The following is a 21,316-nucleotide window of genomic DNA, read 5'->3' as shown; positions in this document are numbered from 1 at the left end:
TTGGATTTTGATTCATAAATTGACTCAATTGAAAGTTTCACATCCCAAACAATCAATCGGAAAATAAATATTTGAAGAACATATGAATTAAAAATGTATTCGAGTAAATAAAATTCTAACGTTTAGAATTAGGAAAAATTATCTTATGAGAAATCCAAGAGCGACAATATACCGTTGGCAATAATGCAGTTAAAGACTACTCATAAAATAATACCGATCAATATATCATATAATGCAACAATCACATAACAAGAGCTTGACTAGATTTATATGAGAGTTGACAATAAAATATATTGATAAGAAGAAGAAATATGATAAAAGAAAATTATTTACTCAAATGTATAAAACTTACAAACCATTGGAGAATCAAAAATCCAAATAAATTCACTACACATATAGGATCATCTCTAGCCTCACCTAAATACTCTAGCCTAACTTGCACATAATTCTCATAAAATTCTAAAAAGAAAGTATGAGAATAAGAACAAGAAAATATGTGAGAATTTAGGCTCTAAAAAATCTAACCCCTATCACTTAGATAATGATCCTATTTATAGAGTTTGAATATGCGAAAAATATACAAATCGGATGCTCAATCGGGGGAGAAAAATCATCACGTTTCTGAAGAGTGGGACACATGTCGCCAAATGATTCGCGTGCGGGAGAAGAAGTGGTGCACAACTAGACCACGTGGAAGAGAGCTGGACGCGCGCGGAAGAGAAACTCGCGCGGAGAGGGAGAGTGCGCGCAAAACGCGCGTACGCGGGGGAACAGTGGGACACGTGGCGAGCTCTGGTTGGAGGGAGCTGGAACGCAGGACCCACGCGGAAGAGAGAGGAAGTCCGGGTGACGCGCGCGTGAGGAGAACTCGCGCGGAGGAAGCAGCGTGCGCGCCAAGCGCGCGTACGCGGGGGAGCAGCTGGACCCCACGGGACGCGTGGCGAGCTCTGGTTGGAGGGAAGTTGGGTCCCATGCCCTGCGGTGTGGCAGCGGTCGACACGTGGCGCTGGGCTGGCTCGCGGCTTCTCGGCTCGGCTCGGTTGATGGGCTGATGGGCTTTGGGCCGAATTGGGCTTTTCTTGGGCTCAACTTTTGGGTTTTGCTTGGTAAACTAGCCCAAATTCAATTGTTTTCTTCAAAAACCTGAAAAATAAAATAAATCCAATTAAAATTAAATCCTCTAAATTTAGGAATATTTGAAATTAAAATCACAAAATTGATAAAATAGTTTGACAATTATGAACATTAAAAGTGCAAATTCGTGCACTTATCACCGGCCACACAAGGATAAGGTAGAGGAGAATTTTTTGTTCAAAATTCAAACAAGAGAAAGAGATTTGATTCCTCCTAGAAGTTGGACCTCTACTCTATAAATACGGGATTATGAAAAATTACGCATGACAATTTTTTTAAAAACCTAGACTTTAAGGGGGCTGGCCGAAATTCCCTAGAGCAAGAGAAGGAAAATTTTTCTCCCAAAAATTCCACATCGTGCATGCGTTGGTGTTTGTGAAAAATTCGAGTGTTTAATCAAACCCGTTTTAGTCTCGAGTGTGCCCACACACACATCTAAGTGGAATCAAGGAATTGACATGGAAGACTTTGGTTTTCTAAACACAAAGCTTGGAGCAAGGATTATTCGAGGTCAAAGAATTCAAGTTATCATCCGAGTCGGCTCTAGGTATTTTTCCTAATTGAGTTCTTGACATATAAATTAATGTGATTAATTTATTCATGCATAAATTAATATAATCTATAGAGTATCTAAAAAATTTTATGAAAATTTTTGTTATACTTGATCCGCCTCTCCGCCACGCTTCCACATCCGAATTCGATTCGGCAACCATCAGTGATCTCATTTGGGATCCTTCATTTAAAATTGTTACTTTTAATAAGTCGTGTATTTAAAAAGATAAAACCTGTATTTTTTCTCAGGACGGAATAGAGCTAGAGTGTAGGATAAAGACACGGTCCATAGACCTATAATGAAAGCCATCTTTTCACGTTAAGGCCCAGAACTCAAGTTATTAATAGCTCATTTTAACAAATACTCAAGTGTATGTGTGAAAATTTTTATTTTTTATTTTTAATACATAATTTTTTTAATCAAATAATTATATTAATAGAAGTATGTTTATAAAAAATAAAAGATAAAAATTTATATTCATACATTTTTAAAGATAAATTCTAAAATTTTATCAAGAAATGTCTTCAAAGATACGGCCCATATTAGTAGATCCATAATCAAAGCCTTCTTTCGCATTAAGGTCCTAAGATCCCCGGTGCTATGACTGTACAAAAAAACCGTAAAACTAAAACCGACCGTCACCGACTGAAGAACTTACCACTCAAAAACAAAAATAAAAACAGCGCCACGTGAAACCGAATATAGTCGGCTCGGTTAACCGACCGAATTGCTTCCTAAGTGGTTCGGTTTCAGTTTTGGGTTGAAAGGTTCGGTTAAAAACCGAACCAACTGAGTCATTTTTTTCTGAATGTTTTTTTTTTTTACTTTCATTCTTCATTTGCTGTCATTTTTTTCTTATCTGCTGCTAATCTACTCATAATGAATGGTTGCATTTACACACCTTGATTGGGGCAGAGCATATGTATAAAGTCTGCTCTTTTATGGCATTTTTCATTGTAAATGTCAAGTACGTCCAGTGTGTTGTAACTCCACAGTTATCCATTGGGTATCTTCACCCTGTAGCATATGAATCAAATCACCCATCACCAAAAACCCCACAAAACAAAAATCATAATAGCATAACAACCCGTAATTGTGACTTTTAGTTTGTACTTTAAATTTTGGACATTGAATTTGGATATTTTTGTGTTTGTGGTATTATCAATTTAGATATTGTGTTTTGTATTCATTTATTGTGATTACAGGTTTACATAGAAGGAAACTTTTATATTTTATCACATTTTCTGGTCAAAAAATGCAACTAAAGATGTTGGTAACCTGATGGTTAACTAATGGCTACCTTCCTGATTACCAAAACTGAAAACTGACCGAAAACTGAAGTTTGGTTAACCGAACTGACCACTCCTTTGTGCAGTTCGATTTCGGTGCACGGCTTTAGAAAATTGACATGGTCGATTCGGCCATCGAACCGACCAAAACTGACGGTTAAAAGCGCCGAACACCCTAACTGGTGTAGATGAAATCTTAGAGAAGCACATGCAAATCATCAATCTTAAGGGGAAAAAAACAAAAAAGAAAAAAAGATTGAGTTCATATGAGCCTTTGAAAAAAAGTCAATCTTAGAATTTTATAAAATAAAAAAAGAACCTAATAATTTCTTTAGACATATGATAAATATAACATTAGCAATGAATTACTTTGGATTAAAAATAAGAATTAATGATAATTTGAGATCGTCTCATTTTTTTCTCATACAACTAAAAAATGATACGAAATTGTGGACCAAACTTATTATGAACTACAATTTTGACACTTTAAATCAACAAAACATCATTTTTTAATCACACAATTAGTTAGAAGAAGGCAAAGGAGGGTGATGATTGTGAGCAAAGGAACAAACAAACCCTACAATCGTGTAAGAAATAATTTTGATTTTTTTTAAAGAATTTGAAGACTTTTTTTTATTAAGCAACAATATAAGGCTCGTTTAGTTCGCTGATTCGAGTTTTTAATTTGAGTTGAGATGTGATTTTATGTGAAAGTTTTTTACTGTAGTAAAAAAAGTTAAATGTGACTGTTTTTAAGAGCTTTTTACTATAGCAAAACTTGAATTCTAAATTCAAATCAGTAAAATAAATGGAGTCATAGCCTCTATAATGTAAGTACTAAAAATTGACAACTCAATATAAGTTCAACGGAGAGTTTTATGCTATTTTAAATTATTAGTGTAAAATTACTATGAGGTTGTTATTTTGCAACGAAACTCAGAAAAAGTTTGAACTCGAGTTACAACTTTATTCAAGTTCATGTTCTTTTGTAAAATTTCAGTTTAAACTCGAGTTTGAACTCAAGTTTGAGGCTAAACTTGAGTTCAAGTTTTCCCTCTAACTCGAGTTCATAAACTCGAACTCAAATTAATGAACAATATTTTTTTCTATTATTAAAAATGCTATAACTTTTTCGTTTTAATTTTGATTGAGATGATTTTTTTTCTATGCATTCACAACGAAAAGATGAATAAAACCCCACCCATATACCCTATTAAAATTTTTCATCACCATTGAGTTGTTATTAAAATACTATATAAATATAAATTTAAGTTTTGATCAACACAAACACAAACTCAAAAAGATTTTCAATTCAAATCATAACTTAAATGTGCACATCCGTTATTTCGCTAATTCGAGTTTTGCTACAGTAAAAAGCTCTCAGAAACAGTTACATCTAACTTTTTTGCTACAGTAAAAAGCTCTCACATAATATCACATTTCCACTCAAATTAAAAACTCGAATTAGCGAACCGAACAGGCCCGCTCAAGTTACAACTTCAACTCAAATTATAACTCAAACTTAATTCAAAATCATCACTCAAATCACCTTAACTTAAAAATACAAATACAAAAGAACAACCCTTATTGTTCTGAAACTTAGAATTACCGTGAGTAAATTAGTGGACGTTTGATTCATGGATTCAGAATCATGGACGAATACAAGAAATAAACGTCCTCTTAGAGTCCGTTTGGTTCATGGATTAGAACTATGTGATTAGAATTATTTTCGATTTACGTGTATTTTTTTATAAAAAAAAATACTGTAACAAATCATGAATCATGATTTGACTCAGGAAACGAATCCCTCTACCAAACATCACCTTAGTTATTATGACCATTAAAAAAAAAATTTTTTTTTTGAGTAGCTCACAGCAACTTGCCGTCTGTTAATATTCTCCATTAAAATATTTGTCTGCCTGTAATAATGATTTTCATTTTCATCAATTTTAATCATTCGACGTATAAAAAGAAAAAAGAAATTTAAGCATGTCCATTTTACCAATTTGAGTTTATTATAATAAATTTTTTTTTAAAAATAATAATATTTAATTTTTTTATTATAATTAAAAATTCTTATATAAAAATACATCTTAAAACTCGTTTAATTAAAAAATTCATTTTTTGATTCGAATTATAATTCATAGTTCATTACAATATTTTCCTTCATAAAAAATACACATAAATTAAAAATTATTATAATCTCATAATTTTAATCCATGAACAAAACATGCTCTTAACTCTCAAATTAAAAATTCAAATCAATAAATAAACAAGTCTCTAAAAATTCGGTAACAGTCCAAACGCAATTCACTCCAAAAATATCTAGCTAGATAAATTTACAAACATACCCCGGACTCAATTATATCCGTCACCAAGTGCATCAGCAAGCGTGTTTTTTGTTTTGATAAAGGGCTCCCAACTACCAACTCCGCACAAACACAAGCCCCATTTTCGTACTTTCACCCCCAAAGTCATACCAAACTGTTCGTACCGGAAAGTCCACGTGGCAGCGATCTTGAACTGTTCCCGCCAGTGAGGGAGAGAAGAGAAGAGAGAAACACACAAGGAAACACAAAAGAGGTATAAAAGAAAGAAGAGAGAGCCAATAGAATCAAAGCTCGCGGATCGTTGACGTGGCAAGAGGATATTTATTTTTGTTTTATTGCGTTTGAAATCCCGCCTAAACCCAGAAATTCAATTCGGGTTCTAAAAATAGGCCCCTTTCGTTTTTTTATTTTTTTCGGAAGGTCCTTTGCCTTTCTTATCCCTTTCCTTCCTTTCCCACACTCACAACACAACATATACACACAAGCACCACACCAAAGAAACAAAGCATATCTCTTCCTTCTACTTTCTCTCTCCTTCTGTTTCTCTCTCTATCTTCTTCTGCCTTATCTCGCTAACCCTAAGGTAACTCGGCGCTGACTCGGTCCTATTCTCTTCCATTTTCGCCGCTTTTCGACCGATTCTCACCGGTTTTTGACGTTTTCTCTGCAGGTTTCGCCATGAAAGGCGGTAAGTCCAAGGCTGCTCCCAGGAGGACTGATACCAAGTGAGTTTTCAGTTTTATTCTTCATTTTCTGTTTTTAATTATTTTCTGCAAATCGTTCCGTTTAGATCTGTAGTCTCTGAGTTTTTGATATTTTGATTTGTTTTTTTGCAATTTTTTAGGCTGAAGGCGAAGGCTGGAGGAGCCGGTAAGAAGACGGCCAAGAACGCCGGAAAGGATCCGAACAAGCCTAAGAGGCCTGCCAGTGCCTTCTTCGTTTTCATGTTCGATTTCTTTTGTTGCTTTTTTTGTTTCTTCTCAGATCCGTTTCTCTCTCTATTTTTGTTCTTTTTTGCAGAATTTTATGTTCTGATCATATTTTTTGTTGTTGAAAATAGGGAGGAGTTCAGGGAAAAATACAAGAAGGAGCATCCGAATAACAAATCCGTGGCTGCTGTAAGCAAATCTGATCATCATCCTCTCGGATCTCAAGTGTATTTATTATGAGCGATCCGCGAGCAATAGTTAATTATGTTTGTTAGATCTTCTTTCTGAAATCTGAAAATTGATTCAGGTCGGTAAAGCTGGCGGTGACAAATGGAAATCGATGTCAGACGCTGTGAGTTTCAGATTTATTTTTTATATTTTTATTTCATTTTTTCCTATTTTTTTTTTCGTTAATTAGCTCGTAATTTCATTATTCTAAATTCGGCGATAACAAATTTCAGGAGAAAGCTCCATTTGTAGCGAAAGCAGAGAAAAGGAAGTCCGAATACAACAAGAACATGCTCGCTTACAACAAGAGACTGGTAATTTCTTGTTTTCCTGTAATTTTCATGGATTTGAATTTGTAGTTCTTGGATGAAAATTTTGTGTGATTTTGTGGTGCGCGTTGACCAAAAACAAAAAATTAGGCTGAGGGAGGGAATGGAGCGGACGAAGAGGAGTCTGACAAGTCAAAGTCAGAGGTGAATGATGATGATGAAGACGAGGACGAGAGCGGAGAGGTCGTTCGTTGACTTTGTGTTGACTTTGTGTTAAATTAGTTAATTTCTTCATTAATTAGCGTAAATCTTATTTCTCAATTGTGATTTTTTTTAAAAAAATAGGATGATGATGATGATGAGTAGAAAGAAGGAGCCCATTGCTTAGAACTGAAGAAACACAGGAAGGAAGGACGGTTCTTCATTTTCAGATTTTTCCTCTTTCGATGATGATAAATAGCTTCTTTTTTTTGTTTAATTTTTAGGGTTTAGGGGGAAAACGAAAAGAAAGGGGATCGGATTTGAGCTTTCTGCATGTGTCTGATTCCCCATATGGTTCTGTACTTAATTCTCTGTTTACGTTCAATCATTCAGTTAGTGTAATGTTATATTCCCAATTCTCTCATTCCTCCATTTCTTTTCTTTTCTTTTCTCAGTATTTCTGTGCGTATATTGTGCAGTGCTTAATATTAACTAGATTTCAGTCTTTAATGACCATATCTTTGTTTCCTAAGCTTAAAATTCACCAGAATTACCACTTGTTGACATAAAATAGTGAAATTTACAAGTAACATCGAGTATGTGAATGGTATGGCGCGCTTGTTTTGTAAGTTTGAACTAGAATTGAAACCAATTCGCTAGTAATAGTATTTATTTAAATCTATGAACTGAACGGGCTAGAAGTCTGTTATTGGTATGTTTGAGCAGGTGAAGATTTTACATGCCGGACTGTTTAGTATAGAAGTTACTGACAATTGTGGATTTGGAAGCAATAACAATGATTCGTCTCTTTTGAGATGCTCAATGGAGTTTCTGTTAGATGTTTGGCTCCATTTTGGGCCTGAGAGTTGATCAGAGTGGCAGGTGGTTTTTGTAATGGACATGATGAGAGAATATTGGTTGATGGCTATTGGGTATTCCTAGTTAAGGTGAAACACCTGAAATTTGGAGCTTTTTTATGTACTGTCCATTTCTGTAAGATTTTTTTTTTTTTTTTACCCTGAAGTGAACTAGTAACAAAAGGGCAGGTGTCCTGTCAAAACAAAATGGCAAGTCAATGAGTTTTAAAAGAGGGAAAAGAAGTTGCGTAATTGTCTCTAACACCTTATCAAAAAGTAAGAGGATGTTTGGTAGAATGATTCGTTTTTTGATTCGAATCATAATTTATAGTTTGTTACAGTATTTTCTCTCGTAAAAAATTCACGTAAGTCAAAAATGATTTAAATCACATGGTTTGAATCCTCCAATCAAACATCCTTTAAAAGAAGTTTACTAGAATAGAAGTAAAAAAGAGAAGGAAGTTTATAGTTTATTTTTTGATATTAAAATTTAAGTTTTGTTATAATAAATTTTTTTTAAAAATAGTCACATTTAATTTTTTTATTATAATAAAAAATTTTTATATAAAATTGTATATCAATTTTAATTAAAAATTTAAATTAACGAATTAAGCGGTTCACAAATATATGCACAAGAAAACAAAATTTAAATTAACAAATTAAACGTTCATATGTATATGCACAAGAAAGAAACGAGAAAGGTGAGTGAGAAAGGTAAAGCAATGGAGTGTGAAAAAGGAAAAGGAAAAAAAAAAAAAAAAAAAAAGCTTTGAAATTCTTTTGGAAAGCAAAGTGAAAATACTTTGGGGATTTCTTATGTTGTGGGAGTCTGTGCTGTGCCTATATTCCAATGATATGGTTACCGAGTATTATAGGAACAATGTCCATTCAACTTATCACTATGTTCTTGTTCTCTGATTATTCTTATCCAAGTATGATCATTTTGACACTTCTTCTCCCCAATCCTAATTAGTTTAAGGCCAAAAATTGGAGTTCACCGATTGATATAAATCCAATAAATATAGCACTTAAAGTTGTCAAAAAAAAAAAAACATTTAATAGTTGTATTGGTTGAATGAATTACCATGGGAATGAACAACCCTAAGTCGTATTCGTTTAATCCAATAAAAAATCATTTGTCTCAAAGAATTCAACCACAACCATAAGAATTGATGTAGCATATAAAGTCATTCTTTTCTGAAAAATAAATGTATTTGCAAGAAGTAAGAAAAAAGTATAAACTGATGATCATGATTTATGACCTAAGAAATATGGTAAAAACTAATGCTACAATAATCAAAACACTATAACACATATTAGAACGTATAGGGATGAGCATTTTACCTGTGTGTATCCACCCCCAAATAGGACAGACATATGAGTTATTAAATGGGGATGGGGCAGGTGGGCGGGGGCAGGAGAAGTACTTTTACCTCACCTCGATATACAAATATTTTTAATACATAAATGTTATTTCTTATAATAGTACTTAAAAAATATGATATTAAAAAAATTTAGAAGTATTTTACTATTTTACCATCTTAAAAACCCTAATCATTCCTAAATTCTTATTATAAATAGTAATTTTGTTTAACTTGAACCTATTATGTATGGCATATGCTTATACACTTGAGTTCTTTAAGAGATAAACAAATTAGACTAATAACGTTCTTAACGTTTTAAATGTTTTACTTTAAAGACTTTAATTTATTATTTACGTCTTTGATTGAATTTTTAGAATTTGGTTTCATACGGTTTTGAGATCTTATTAGTTATTTTTAGAGCTTGAATTTTCTTTTGAAGCTTAGTTTACTTTCACGAGATGTTAATATTATGTTGAATTTAATATTTAATTTGATGCAATTTATTTAATTATGAATAGTATTGTTATATTTTCTTTTTTTTTAATGGGTAAATGAGTAAGGTATAAGAAAAGTCTCCCCAATGGGGATTCCCGAACCCTAACCCCCTGTCCTGAATACGTGGGCATAAGGGTGAGTATGAAAGGCAAAAGTAAAAGTGGGGGTGGTAGTGGGGGAAGCATTAACAAGACCAAGATTGAGGGAAACATGCTTATTAAAAAGGTAATAAAAATAAATACGTCAGGCTTATAATTAGTTTGTAAATAGGTTGAATGAGTGTAAATCTAGATTTATACTAAATTAACATTCTAAAAATGCCCTTAATTAAAAAATGAAATGAAATCCTAAAATTTATCCTGGCTTTCTCTCCACACCCTCTTTGTCTTCCCGATTTCTACACTGTAAATCTATGATTTACGAGTAAATACATTAATGTATTCTGTTGGTAAATCCTGGATTTACTGTGTAAATCCTGGATTTACAAAAGAACACAAATTGTGTCAAGATGGAATCTAGGATTTACGAAGAACACAATCTGCATTCTACTCATAAATCTTGAATAAATCCTAGATTTACAAGCAGAACTAAGGCCTCATTCACTTTGCAGATTCGAGTTTTCAATTTAAGCTGAGATGTGACATTTTTTGAGAGCTTTTAACTATAGCAGAAAAACATAGATGTGACATTTTCTGAGAGCTTTTAACTGAAGAAACCTAAAACTGAAAACTCGAACCGGTGAAATGAACGAGGCCTAAAAAAATGTTTATCTTATATTAGTATAATTAATATAATCTAGTAACAATAAATTCCAGATTTACACTTTAAATTCAAGATTTACAAATAAACACAATATGTTTTTGATGATAAATTCTAAATTTACTGTGTAAATCTAAGATTCGCAAAAGAACATAAGTTATTTTCTTATAGTAAATCCTAGACTTATAATCATTTGTATTCTGATGGTAAATTTATATTTATCATACGATAAATTTTAAATTTATGAGCAAAACTAAAAGATGTTTATCTTATGTTAATAAGGTTTCAAATTTACCATGTAAATCTAAAATTTACGAAGTAACCAAAATTTTGTTCTCATGTAAATCTCAGATTTAGACGGTAAGATTAAGGAAAAAAAAAGATAAAATTAGAAAATGAAAAATTTTAAACATAAATTACCCTTTTATAAATTGGAGACCTATTAATTTTTATAAATTGATAAATTAATTATTTACTAACATAAATTTTAAATGTAAGTCTACTCTTTACAATTTGCCCTTTTATAATCAAATGTAGAAAGAAAAGAGAGAGTTGTACTCGTAACGTCATTTTGCAAGAAAAAACCATAAAATAAAATTTTAAGCCCACTCTTCTTCACAATTTGAATCACAAATTAAACTCTTTATTAGAGTGTCTTTTATTTAGTATAAATTTAAAATTCAACCTGCAAGCCGTAAAAATAATATAACATAAATGGTTGCTTAAAAAAAAAAAACATAAATGGTTGCTATTATCACCTAAAACTAATCATCAAAAAAGGGTTTTCTTTTCTTTTCTTTTTTTTTTTGAACCGTTTTTTTTGTTTTTTTGTTTTTTTCCTTCATCTAGTAATGTATAATAGATTATGAAAGAGTGAGGGAGAGAGATGATGACGGCGGCGGCGGCAGCGGCAGCAGCAGCAGCAGGTAGTGGGAAATGCTTGCTTGTGACAGGCCCTCCTGTTAGTAAATCAATCCCAAATTTCCCAATCTCAAACTTAATCCCATCTTTGTAAAATGGAAACTTTACTCTCTTCTCTAATGATTTATTTTATTTTATTTATTTATTTATGGGTGGAATTGAAAAGGGAATTGGTAAAACAACTCTGATAATTAAAGCCTTTGAAAGCCTAAAGGCCTCCAATCCCAGCTTGAAGCTTCAGGGTTTTTACACTCGTATGTAAATGTTTCCTTTCTTTATTTCTGATTTCATTCATACACAAAAAAGTATTGGACTTTTTTGCCATTGTATTTATTAGTAAGGAATACATATAATTATTATTTTTGTATTTTTATTGTAGGGGAGATCAGACAAGGAAGTGAAAGAGTTGGGTTCGAAGTTGTCACCTTGGACGGCCATAAAGCTCCACTCGCCACCACCTCTTCTCCTAGGTGGGTGGGTGGTTTCTTGTAGGGGAGATCAGACAAGGAAGTGAAAGAGTTGGGTTCGAAGTTGTCCCCTTGGACGGCCATAAAGCTCCACTCGCCACCACCTCTTCTCCTAGGTGGGTGGGTGGTTTCTTTTTTTTTTTTTTAATTTTTTTTAATTTTTATGTTACAACACATTAGAGTTTTTATTATGTTTTTTTGTTTTTGTTTTTTTGATATGACGACGAGTATGTGTATAATGGGTGCAGCCCAGAGTGTTTGAGATGGCCAACTGTGGGGAGGTACAAAGTAGATGTGGCATCCTTTGAGTCGTTGGCACTCCCTCAATTGCAGGTGCTTCTCAATTTTCAATCATTAGCTATACCTCTTTGTTGCTTGCTTTAGCTTGGAATATCATTTAATTATGTTCAAACAAGTTTTGTTGTTTCTCTTTTTAATATATAACTCTCATTTCTTAGTCCCGTTTAAGGGTGTTTGAAGAATCAAAATTTTCTGGTGATTTGTGATCTTCTCGCCGATTTTCAGTCCCGGAGTTAGATGCTCCTAACCTTGTCAGATGGGCGTGTTGAATGTTGATAGTTCTTTGTGCTCTCTTTCTTTGGTTGTTTACTGTTTGATTGGTTTAAGTTCTTTGTTCCCAGATGGGATTAGTTCGATTGATTCGGTACTATTTACCAACAATCTGATCAGTCACTTTGAGGTCTGATTGGACTTTTATTTTGGGCGTGTGCAAGTATATCCTATTCTCTTTTTACATTTTTCAAATGTTGTACTTTGCAAGTTATGCTGTGATAAGTATGTCTTTCAGGTTAGAGAAGACACTGATCTCTTTGTCATCGATGAAGTCGGTAAGATGGAGTTGTACAGTTCATCGTTTTTCCCTGCTGTTTTAAAGGTTCTGGAATCAAATATCCCAATTTTGGCCACCGTACCGATTCCAAAGTCTGGCCGTGATATACCTGGAGGTACATTTTCTCAACAAATCCATTTTATGTTACATAAGCAGTTTTTGTCTATTTAAGCCTTCAAAGGAGAAAAGCTTCCAGTGTTTGGAAGTTTAAAGTGGAGCCATTTTCTTGGAGTATGTATTACTAAAACTTTTTTGCTGTTTTTCCTTTTGTACCGAATTCGAAAATGATCAGAAGTCTCAACTTCTGCAGTTGCTAGATTAAAGAATCATCCTGGAGCATCTATTTATGCGCTGACAGCGAGCAATAGGGATGCCATCAAAGACCAGATATATTCACAATTGGTAGACTTACTGAGAAAAAAATAGGTACTTAGGTGGTGCAGAGTGACTGTATGTGCTTGTTCCGAATAGTCCTTTTCAGTCCTCGACAGTAGTCTTGATGCTTAAGATAAAAAACTTTGTTAAGATTATGCATGAAAAGAAGTTTTGCTCTTCTCGTATGGCTTTGGCTTTGGCTTTGAGATTTCCACATACGCTCTTGCTTTTCATTACAACTTTGTAAAAACAACAACAGAAAGGACACTGCGTGTGCATGTTTTTGTCATTTACATGAAGAGTACAGTATTTTAGTGCAAAAGAATGGAAGGGTTGAAGAAAAAAACCAACAAATAAGAACCAGTGAATATTTTTCAAGTATGATAAATACAATGAGGGAGAAGGATTACGAGGCTCTTCTATTCTGTTCAATTTGCAACACTTGATTTGCCAATGATGAGAATGATTTAGCCTCGTCTTGCATCTCGGTAGCTCGCAGGCTGATTCCCTATCGAATTCAGGAGGTCCCACATTAATTTTTATTTGTCCAAATACACACACAGTTAGACTGCTAATTCTTATATCCCTTGAATAACCATTGACTTGTGTAGAAAGATCACAATCTTGCATAGTAACGTTTTGTCATAAGATGTCTAGCAAATTAGTCGTGGGATTAAGAAGAAATATATACCTGAAATTTTCTCACGTTATCTTGCAGCTTGCTTTCAGCAATTTTAGCAACACTTGTTTCCTGCAAACACAATAATGATTAGATACAACAGCAAACGTTATGGTTAAACATATAAGAGAGTGCTGAATTGGATATGCATGCTTACATTAGCATTAGAAAACCCATATTTCCTCTTTATTTGATCAACTGTACCAGCAGCCTTCTCATCTTGCTGTTCTTCCTTGGTCGAGTTCTTCTCATTTTTGGTTTTCCCATGTTTCAGTTTACCTGTAAATCCAACAAGTTAAAATTGAGTAAGATGGGTGGGATTAATGGTAACAACGCCTAGTTTTTTGTGTTGTTTATAATCTTGAATTGGAAATATAACATGCACGGATTTACCCCATCTCATACTGACCTTTTAAAACCCGAAATTTGCTTGCCAAGTTCTGTTTATTTAGAGCAGCAGCCAACATATTCTGTTCTTTGGGTTTTTCGGCGGCACCGTCAATGTCAATGTCATCTTTAAAAACAAAAGTCTTGTTACTGACCATCTCCAAGAACAAGATAGAATTTGGTACAAGAAAGAAAAAGAAAACTTGCCGTGGGAGGCAAGGAAACTGGATGAACATGCAAGAAAACGAGCAGAACAAACTTGCTTATACTTGAAATGGTCGTAAATTAAATCATGTCAAGAGCGAGCAAGGCAACATGTTATGCAAATGAAATCAGATACCTATGTCCAAGTCAACCTCTCCTTCATCCATGGCCTTATTATCTGTATCGTCGGTATGAACCGGAAAGTTGGCAATTGAGAAGATTGTTTCAAGCTCCTTCAAACTTTTCCTAGCATCTTCTATATCTGCGTGATCAGGAACAGGCTTTGACTTGCTGCCAGTAATGTCTCTGATGACGGCGCTAAATATACCCTGGAATCGTAGGTTGTAAATTAATCTGAAAGAAACCCTACTTTTAATTTATAGCAGAAGCAGAAGTTAAAAGCGAAAAGTCTCTGACTTCTCAAAATAGTTATATAAAACTGCATCAGTGTGTGTATCTGCAAAGGTCTTTCTGTTGACACTGGTGATGGCCCCTTCATTTTATGTTACAATCCCAAATTGGTCCTACTAACGCAATGCAATGCACCATATTTAGTACCTTCTTCTTTTCCTTGTGGATGAAGGGTCCTGCAGATACAAGCCCTTCTTCTTGTGAAACCACCAGATCTTTCCTATACACTTGGCTAGCTGACTCCAAATGCCTAAAATGAAGCAACACACAGTTAGCAAACGCACCTGAAACTGAGAGTACAAATATGTACAAAACTAAATAGGCACCTAAAGATTTGCTTGCGGGACAAAACCGAGACGACGAATATTTCCTGATCACCATTCACCTTCACACGGAAGAACGAACAGAAACAAGTTAAAAGGGAATTTATTTCCTTAAAGAAGAGTCTTCTGAAATAGCTAACTCTTCACGGCTGTACCATGACAATATCTCCTTCTGAGGAGGAGCATATGGAAGTGTTGGATAGTGAGTTTGGTTTTGGAGTAGAATATGCAAAACCTCTTATCCAAGTCTCCTTTAGTAGGGTTAACTCCGGCAACGACCTAAAGTTTCACAAACAAGTGACAAGAACAAAAACTTTTGAGTCCTCTAATTTAAGACATTCTTGATTTGTTTGAAAATTATGTTTGAAATGAAAACAAAAAAGGCCATGTAGTTTCTTCAAGGTGGCTCATAATTCAATTTTTAGTCGAATCATATCTATGGGGAGAAGGAAATCACCACCTTATCTCAATTCTTCCATTGGAAAAAAGGAGTGCAAGGGCGATTTTGGAGGAACTATAGAATGTTGATGCCCAACAACAAGAGGATTGGAACTTCTTCTTGCAGATGACTTTCTTAACTCCCTAAAATACCAAGAAAGTGAGATGATCAAGTCATTTTAAACGATACAAGTTTGCTAACGAGTGAAATAAAAACACTATTAACCTCAATGACATGTGTGAAGGAGTACAAATACAAGGCTTTCTCAGAACATAGCAATAATAACGGTTGCATCGGCCCGGACCCCTCAGAAGCATTCCCTTTGCCTGGTGTGTCTTGCCCGTCTGTTTAAAGTGTAAACATCTTTATGTGATCAGATTCTTCAATGTTGCCAGAAATCAGATTACAAACATCTTCCATTTTTTTTTGGTCTAGGAGTGGGAGAATCAGAGTAAACCAACTTTAAGAGAGCCAACATTATCATGGGAAATTACAAAGTTCCTCCTTGCATTTAAGTGAAATACAGTGTTTAACCTTGTATTATTGGTAATTATAAAATTATCCCTGCATATCGCGAATCCCTTACAAATTTCACCCCCTGGTGAGAGATTCGTTCAAAGTTAGGTGCTAGTATTGTCTTTAAATAAGGTAAGAAAGTTGTGCGAAAATGAAAATTTTGTCCAGTCTTAGGATATCAAGTCAACCAAAAGGAGTCAAAAGGAAGGAACTTTACACTGCATATTTTCCCCCTATTTTCATATGGTAGTCTGTCAAATAAAGATGTAATCTGTTACTTACTCAAGACATGCATGAAAAGAGCTTTAGAAGGCTTCTTGGGATGAACACTGGTAGAGCTTTGTTTATTTCCAGTGTCACTATCAAGAGCCAAAACAGATGAATCTTTGGTCCCAACTGCCAACACATTCTTCTCAAAACCATGTAAACTGCAGCTCCGGAACTGAAGCGAGACTATTCCAGTACACAGTTCACTCTCAATATGTTGTTGATATAATAGAGTGGGACCCTCTATATCAACAACTGAAACCTGATTGGAAAGGATAATCATATCATATACCAAGATGATCAGGCCTTGATAATGAAAATGGAAAAAAGAAACAATAGAAAGTAGCTCACATAGCCTTGATCAGAACCAACTGCTAGATGTTTGGAGTCTTGGTTTATATTCATACAAAGTATAGCACCATTAATCTTAATGAGCTTAATGCTATCAATAATGTGACAGTTTCCTTTCTTGGTGCTTCCTGCTAAGAAAAAAATATTAAAAAGTATGCATGGGCTTGTGAATAAACTAATTATAAAACAGTAGAGTTAAAGCTTTGTAATTGAATCATGTAGAATTAGTACCTTGAAGAGACAAAAAACTGTTTTCTGTACCATATGCCTCGGGTTTGAGTTTATAAATGCGAACCTGCAGGTTTAGAATGTTGTGGAAAGCACAACACAACTTGTAACACTAAAGGAGAGCAAAATGATCATAATTCAACTGCTTATATGTAAAGAAAAGGAAAAAGAATTTTACCGTTCCACTCTGGTCTCCTGAAACTAGAAGCCGCGAATTGTGGTCGAAAGACAATGCTGTGACTGCTATGCCACTCACAGATGTATCATCTTCATTCTGTATTCAAGTATCAAAAGATGAGAATTAGTAACATAGAGATAGAGAGAGAAGGATTGTAGTGGTGGATCATATCAAATTTTCCAATAATTCAACAATACATAGTCAACTTCTTGATTGTATCCCGAAAACTACAAGTACTACTATAATGCCATTGAAGAAATATAAGAATCTTCAAATTCTTTAGTCCCTTTTCAGTTTTTTTTCCCTAATTTCATCCAAATCTCCTAGTTTACAACTGCATACGTAACAAGAACAATTACATGAGAAAGTATTGTTACCTGTTGCTTTAGTGAGAGTATTGGGATGAAAATTGGGGAAGACACATCCCAAAAAGTTATGGCTCCATTTCTATGCCCGGTTATATACAAGTTTTTAACCTTGGAAAATCCACTAAACTGAGTTGACCCATCTTTCGTTTTGTTCTCCAAAGAAAACATATGAGGAAAATCTTTTGCCAGCACAGCATAGTCCTGCAATATCAAAACAACCATAATGCTAAACAGATAAAGCCCAAAAATTACAATCATGTTGTGCAAAGACTCTAAAAGCTTTAGTTTGTTTTAACACATAATGGACTTTCAGTTGTATTTTACCTCATTTGCAAAATCTAAAGAAGGATTATCAGTTATAAATTTGGCTGCAGTGATGCTTGAATCAACAAAAGGCATATTCACCATAACTTCCTTTGGAAGTGTATTATGGGACCTAGATTGCAGTTGTAGGAGGTACTTTTCAATTGAGCAATCATCATAGACATAAATATGGCCTGATTTTCCAACCAAAAGGAAATAAACTTGTCTATGTTTGCCTTGCTCACTAGCACCTGATATGATGTCCATGTCACTACAAGGCTCGGGCAAATGTAGCCCGAGTTTGATCATGCGGGATTCAGTGTGCTCGTTCAATAGGACTACCTGCTTCATCAAATTTAGAAATTATCATTTTACTTAAATATGTTTGTGACAAAGTAACTCATATAGCATTTAAAGAGTTTAGTAAAGAGAAGGGTAATGCTAGTCGTACCAACTATTTTATCAATTTTTTGATACCAACTCATGTGGCAGGTGAGAGTAGATTTAATTTTTTCATATGAATTGACGTGACAAATTTTTAAACACATTCTAGTAGAAGAATGGAAACTCACATGCTACGTTGGTTGGTATCGAAAAATTAGAATAAAAGTTGGAAACCGCTAGCATTATTCTCAAGAGAATACGCATACCTGGGACAAGTTTTCAGACTCAAAGTTAGAGGCTCCCATGACATAAAGTCGACTCGCTTTGCCATCAGCATAGGCCCATTTCAATGATGCTATAGGAATCTTGTTCAATTTATATCCAACATTGAGTTTGCATACCGGAGTGTTTTGCGTGGGAGAGTCAGATGCTAATCCAGCTCTTGAGTTTATGATAGGAGGAATACTCCAGATGAAGATCTCCCCATTGTTGTAACCAACAACAACTCTAGTCCCAAAAGGGCATGCCCAACATGCGGATGTTGCTTTGGTTGCTTCATGATGCAGTGATTGCAACACGTTTCCGCCAGTTATGAAAACGGGTTTGCTTTCTCGAATGTCCCATAGAACTATTAAACCATCTCTAAATATTATCAGAACTCTGTAACAAAAACAAGTAATGTCAAAGAAAAGGAGGATTCAGTCATCACATGACATAGAGTAGGCCAACAAGGTCTTGTTGGTAGAGTACCTCTTACTTTCTGCCATTGGTTGAGGCAGAATATGAGCCACGGCATTCTCAGCAGAAACTTCAGTCGAATTCCCTAAACGAGATGATTTGAATACAATACATTAAGCATTGCAGCAATAGAAAAGGTGGTACAAAAATAGAACCCGACAAGTCCGTCCGTCTGTTCTGTCTTACCATGAGAAATTGAAAAGGGTATCGTGTAGTTCGTTTGTACTAGTACTATACGGAACGGTTCTTTCTCGAGTTTCAAAACTGAAACATTGCCAAGAGAATTTCCAATGTACCTGCCAATTTACATATGGAAAGAGCAGAGTCAAATGTTTGTATGAAAAGGTGCATGACATTCATCTTCTAGACTCTTGTCATCACTTGATTTTTGGCGCGCACACACACACACACTCACATGTAGGGACTTTGCTGCATTATTGCAAAAGAGGTGATCTCATGTTGAAATGCATGCACATGAGACCACACTTTGTTCTCAATGTCCCAAACCTATGTTTTTGTTTGAGATCAAAATTAATTAACTCTCACAAACAATAGCTATATATTATATTTGAAAGTAATACTTAAAAACATATATAGCACATCTAAAATAATTAAGTGCAGCATAGAATTAGGGAGTTGGGAAAATTAAAACTTGCCTCAATGTAGTTCTTGAAAGTCACATTTACAAGGATGCCTTGGTTGTGAAAGAACTGAGTATATATGCAAAACCAGCCTCATCACTATAAGTTTAAAGCATTTTTATTTTTATTTTTTATTTTCATAAGTTTATCCAACCACTCCAAAAAAAAAAGGATAGATATGAAGCATGAAAAACCTGGAGAAACTTGGTTGGCTCTGCTTCCTTAGATTGAAGTAGAGCTTGAGTATTGTCTCTTCCAAATAATTTAAGACGGCCATCCCTGAGAATTCATGAATTTGTAGATAATTATAATAATGACATAATAATGGTACAGAAAATTTTTAATGTTGTATAACTATATGTTAATACTTACTGAGTAGAAATGGCGAGTATTTTTTGGAGAGGATCATAAGCAAAGATGTTAGAGCCACTTGGAATGCCATTATGAAATACAAGTCGTGGCTCCACATCACTCACCTTCACACCCTCATAGTTATTACTTCCACTCTGCACCCAATTCAATTTCATTATTTCTAATATGCATTTTCCAACAACATTATCCAATTAAAATAATGCTAGAGAATCTCAATGTTTATCTCTATGTTCTAATACCAACTAACGTGATATTTATTTATTTAAGAAAATGTCTCACATTTCGTTTCAATCACATAAAGATGTTACATCTATTCTTTAAATTGTCGATTCAACTAATAAAAAAAAGTTAAATCTTCTGATAAAAAAATAACAACTCATTTATCACATGAATCAATATTAAAAATAAATTGATAAAAATTTATTACTTTTAAAAAAACAAAAGTATTAATCAAGAATCAGCTGTGTAATAAAAATAACATAATTCTTTTTTTATTATTATTTATGTTCTAATATATCTTTTGCTGCATTTTTTTTTCTCTCATTAGGGTGACATTTGGAGCATTTGGAGAGTTCACTTTTTTTTAAGATTTGGGAACTGTCTGAACAAAATTAGAAAGGATGGTATTTATGTTTCCTAATAAGATTGTAACTTTGTAAGTTGTAACACGTCATTAACCAGCAAAAAAAAAAAAAAAAGTTGTAACACGTCACTAGTCGCATGCTGTTACTGTGGGGTCGCTTTGAGAAAAACATATCACCGCCCATGATTCAACATAACCATGAAATGGGTCCCACATCGCAATCTCTCTGCAAATTTCAATTAGATAATTTATCTCATCGACCACCACGTGGACATCTTGACATTTGACTCTTCTCTCAAAATTACTTTTTAAAAAAAAATATAATTATTAAAGTTTGGCCATTAGCCCACGTAATATGGATTATTAATACGAGACATTTTCTAGTATAGGTAAGTCAGGCGTATCAAAAAAAAATTTTATTAATAAAATTTGTAAGGGAGTTTCTCCTTAGTTTGTCTCACTAATATTTTAATTTTTAACCGTTGAATTTAATTAAAATTATATTAAATTAAAAAAATATATAAAATAATCACATTTATGAATTTAATGATTAAAAAATAAAAAATTATTAATAATTTATTTTTATATTGATTACTGAAAAAAAGAAAAGAAAATAATAGAAAAAAAAAACCTGTTGTCCTATGTCTCATAAGATTTAGGACTCAGTAGCCTGCCTAAAAGACAAATAAAATGTTGTGGATTCTAAAAAAAAAAAATGAATGAAAAAAATAAAGAAAATGTATCATTCTTAAGAGTTTTAATTCGAACAAATTAGTTTTTTTTTTCCTAATAAATGAACTTTGAAGAAATAGAAAAAAAAAAAAACGGTCCAATAGAAAAAGGGGCAATACAAATCTCACCTAACACATTATAAAATCTGTCTCTTTTTTTTTTTTTTTTTTTTTTTTTTAATTATTCCCTTT

General features: G+C 33.8%; 3 protein-coding genes across 4 annotated transcripts in view; 2 read left to right on the top strand and 1 right to left on the bottom strand.

Annotated features, from left to right (window-relative positions):
• Positions 1–5,682: 5,682 nt before the first annotated feature.
• Positions 5,683–7,374, top strand: LOC21390486 (HMG1/2-like protein). Its single transcript, XM_010104954.2, has 8 exons — positions 5,683–5,889; positions 5,977–6,031; positions 6,151–6,252; positions 6,367–6,424; positions 6,543–6,587; positions 6,697–6,777; positions 6,883–6,975; positions 7,078–7,374. Exons 2-8 carry the CDS (start codon positions 5,985–5,987, stop codon positions 7,096–7,098), a joined length of 447 nt encoding a protein of 148 aa, XP_010103256.2. The 5' UTR covers positions 5,683–5,889; positions 5,977–5,984; the 3' UTR covers positions 7,099–7,374.
• Positions 7,375–11,158: 3,784 nt separating this feature from the next.
• On the top strand, positions 11,159–13,206 carry LOC21390485 (cancer-related nucleoside-triphosphatase homolog). The gene is made up of 6 exons (XM_024170019.1): positions 11,159–11,369; positions 11,496–11,583; positions 11,709–11,799; positions 12,045–12,129; positions 12,605–12,761; positions 12,957–13,206. Exons 1-6 carry the CDS (start codon positions 11,295–11,297, stop codon positions 13,070–13,072), a joined length of 612 nt encoding a protein of 203 aa, XP_024025787.1. The 5' UTR covers positions 11,159–11,294; the 3' UTR covers positions 13,073–13,206.
• The window catches only part of LOC21390484, a 10,428-nt gene continuing 2,216 nt past the window's right edge, over positions 13,105–21,316 (bottom strand). Inside the window, exons 2-24 of one of the 2 annotated variants that reach the window (XM_024170017.1) lie at positions 19,811–19,944; positions 19,633–19,717; positions 19,454–19,507; positions 19,213–19,304; positions 18,984–19,093; positions 18,810–18,882; positions 18,326–18,719; positions 17,697–18,020; positions 17,382–17,573; positions 17,005–17,100; positions 16,830–16,893; positions 16,599–16,726; positions 16,263–16,509; positions 15,690–15,808; positions 15,486–15,607; positions 15,181–15,304; positions 15,029–15,087; positions 14,850–14,952; positions 14,428–14,620; positions 14,110–14,214; positions 13,858–13,979; positions 13,713–13,772; positions 13,105–13,529 (exon numbers count right to left, since the gene is read on the bottom strand). In XM_024170017.1, coding sequence (XP_024025785.1) covers positions 13,428–13,529; positions 13,713–13,772; positions 13,858–13,979; positions 14,110–14,214; positions 14,428–14,620; positions 14,850–14,952; positions 15,029–15,087; positions 15,181–15,304; positions 15,486–15,607; positions 15,690–15,808; positions 16,263–16,509; positions 16,599–16,726; positions 16,830–16,893; positions 17,005–17,100; positions 17,382–17,573; positions 17,697–18,020; positions 18,326–18,719; positions 18,810–18,882; positions 18,984–19,093; positions 19,213–19,304; positions 19,454–19,507; positions 19,633–19,717; positions 19,811–19,944 — 3,102 coding nt within the window. In that variant the 3' untranslated portion in view covers positions 13,105–13,427. The remainder of the gene's footprint in view (positions 13,530–13,712; positions 13,773–13,857; positions 13,980–14,109; positions 14,215–14,427; positions 14,621–14,849; positions 14,953–15,028; positions 15,088–15,180; positions 15,305–15,485; positions 15,608–15,689; positions 15,809–16,262; positions 16,510–16,598; positions 16,727–16,829; positions 16,894–17,004; positions 17,101–17,381; positions 17,574–17,696; positions 18,021–18,325; positions 18,720–18,809; positions 18,883–18,983; positions 19,094–19,212; positions 19,305–19,453; positions 19,508–19,632; positions 19,718–19,810; positions 19,945–21,316) is intronic. The other variant, XM_024170018.1, reaches the window with a different exon arrangement.

Source organism: Morus notabilis, unplaced genomic scaffold (genome assembly GCF_000414095.1).
Source record: "Morus notabilis unplaced genomic scaffold, ASM41409v2 Scaffold341, whole genome shotgun sequence".
In the NCBI taxonomy this organism is placed as follows: domain Eukaryota; kingdom Viridiplantae; phylum Streptophyta; class Magnoliopsida; order Rosales; family Moraceae; genus Morus; species Morus notabilis.
Note: the sequence above shows the minus strand (reverse complement) of the source record. Positions and strands in the feature narration are given on the sequence as shown.

Bases quoted from the DNA above. Each gene is read 5' to 3' on its own strand.
- LOC21390486 (XM_010104954.2), top strand. From the start codon at position 5,985: ATGAAAGGCGGTAAGTCCAAGGCTGCTCCCAGGAGGACTGATACCAA. The intron at 6,425-6,542 runs GTAAGCAAATCT...AAATTGATTCAG, and splicing joins ATAACAAATCCGTGGCTGCT to GTCGGTAAAGCTGGCGGTGA. The intron at 6,778-6,882 runs GTAATTTCTTGT...ACAAAAAATTAG, and splicing joins TCGCTTACAACAAGAGACTG to GCTGAGGGAGGGAATGGAGC.
- LOC21390485 (XM_024170019.1), top strand. From the start codon at position 11,295: ATGATGACGGCGGCGGCGGCAGCGGCAGCAGCAGCAGCAGGTAGTGGG. The intron at 11,370-11,495 runs GTTAGTAAATCA...GGAATTGAAAAG, and splicing joins TGCTTGTGACAGGCCCTCCT to GGAATTGGTAAAACAACTCT. The intron at 11,584-11,708 runs GTATGTAAATGT...TTTTTATTGTAG, and splicing joins GCTTCAGGGTTTTTACACTC to GGGAGATCAGACAAGGAAGT.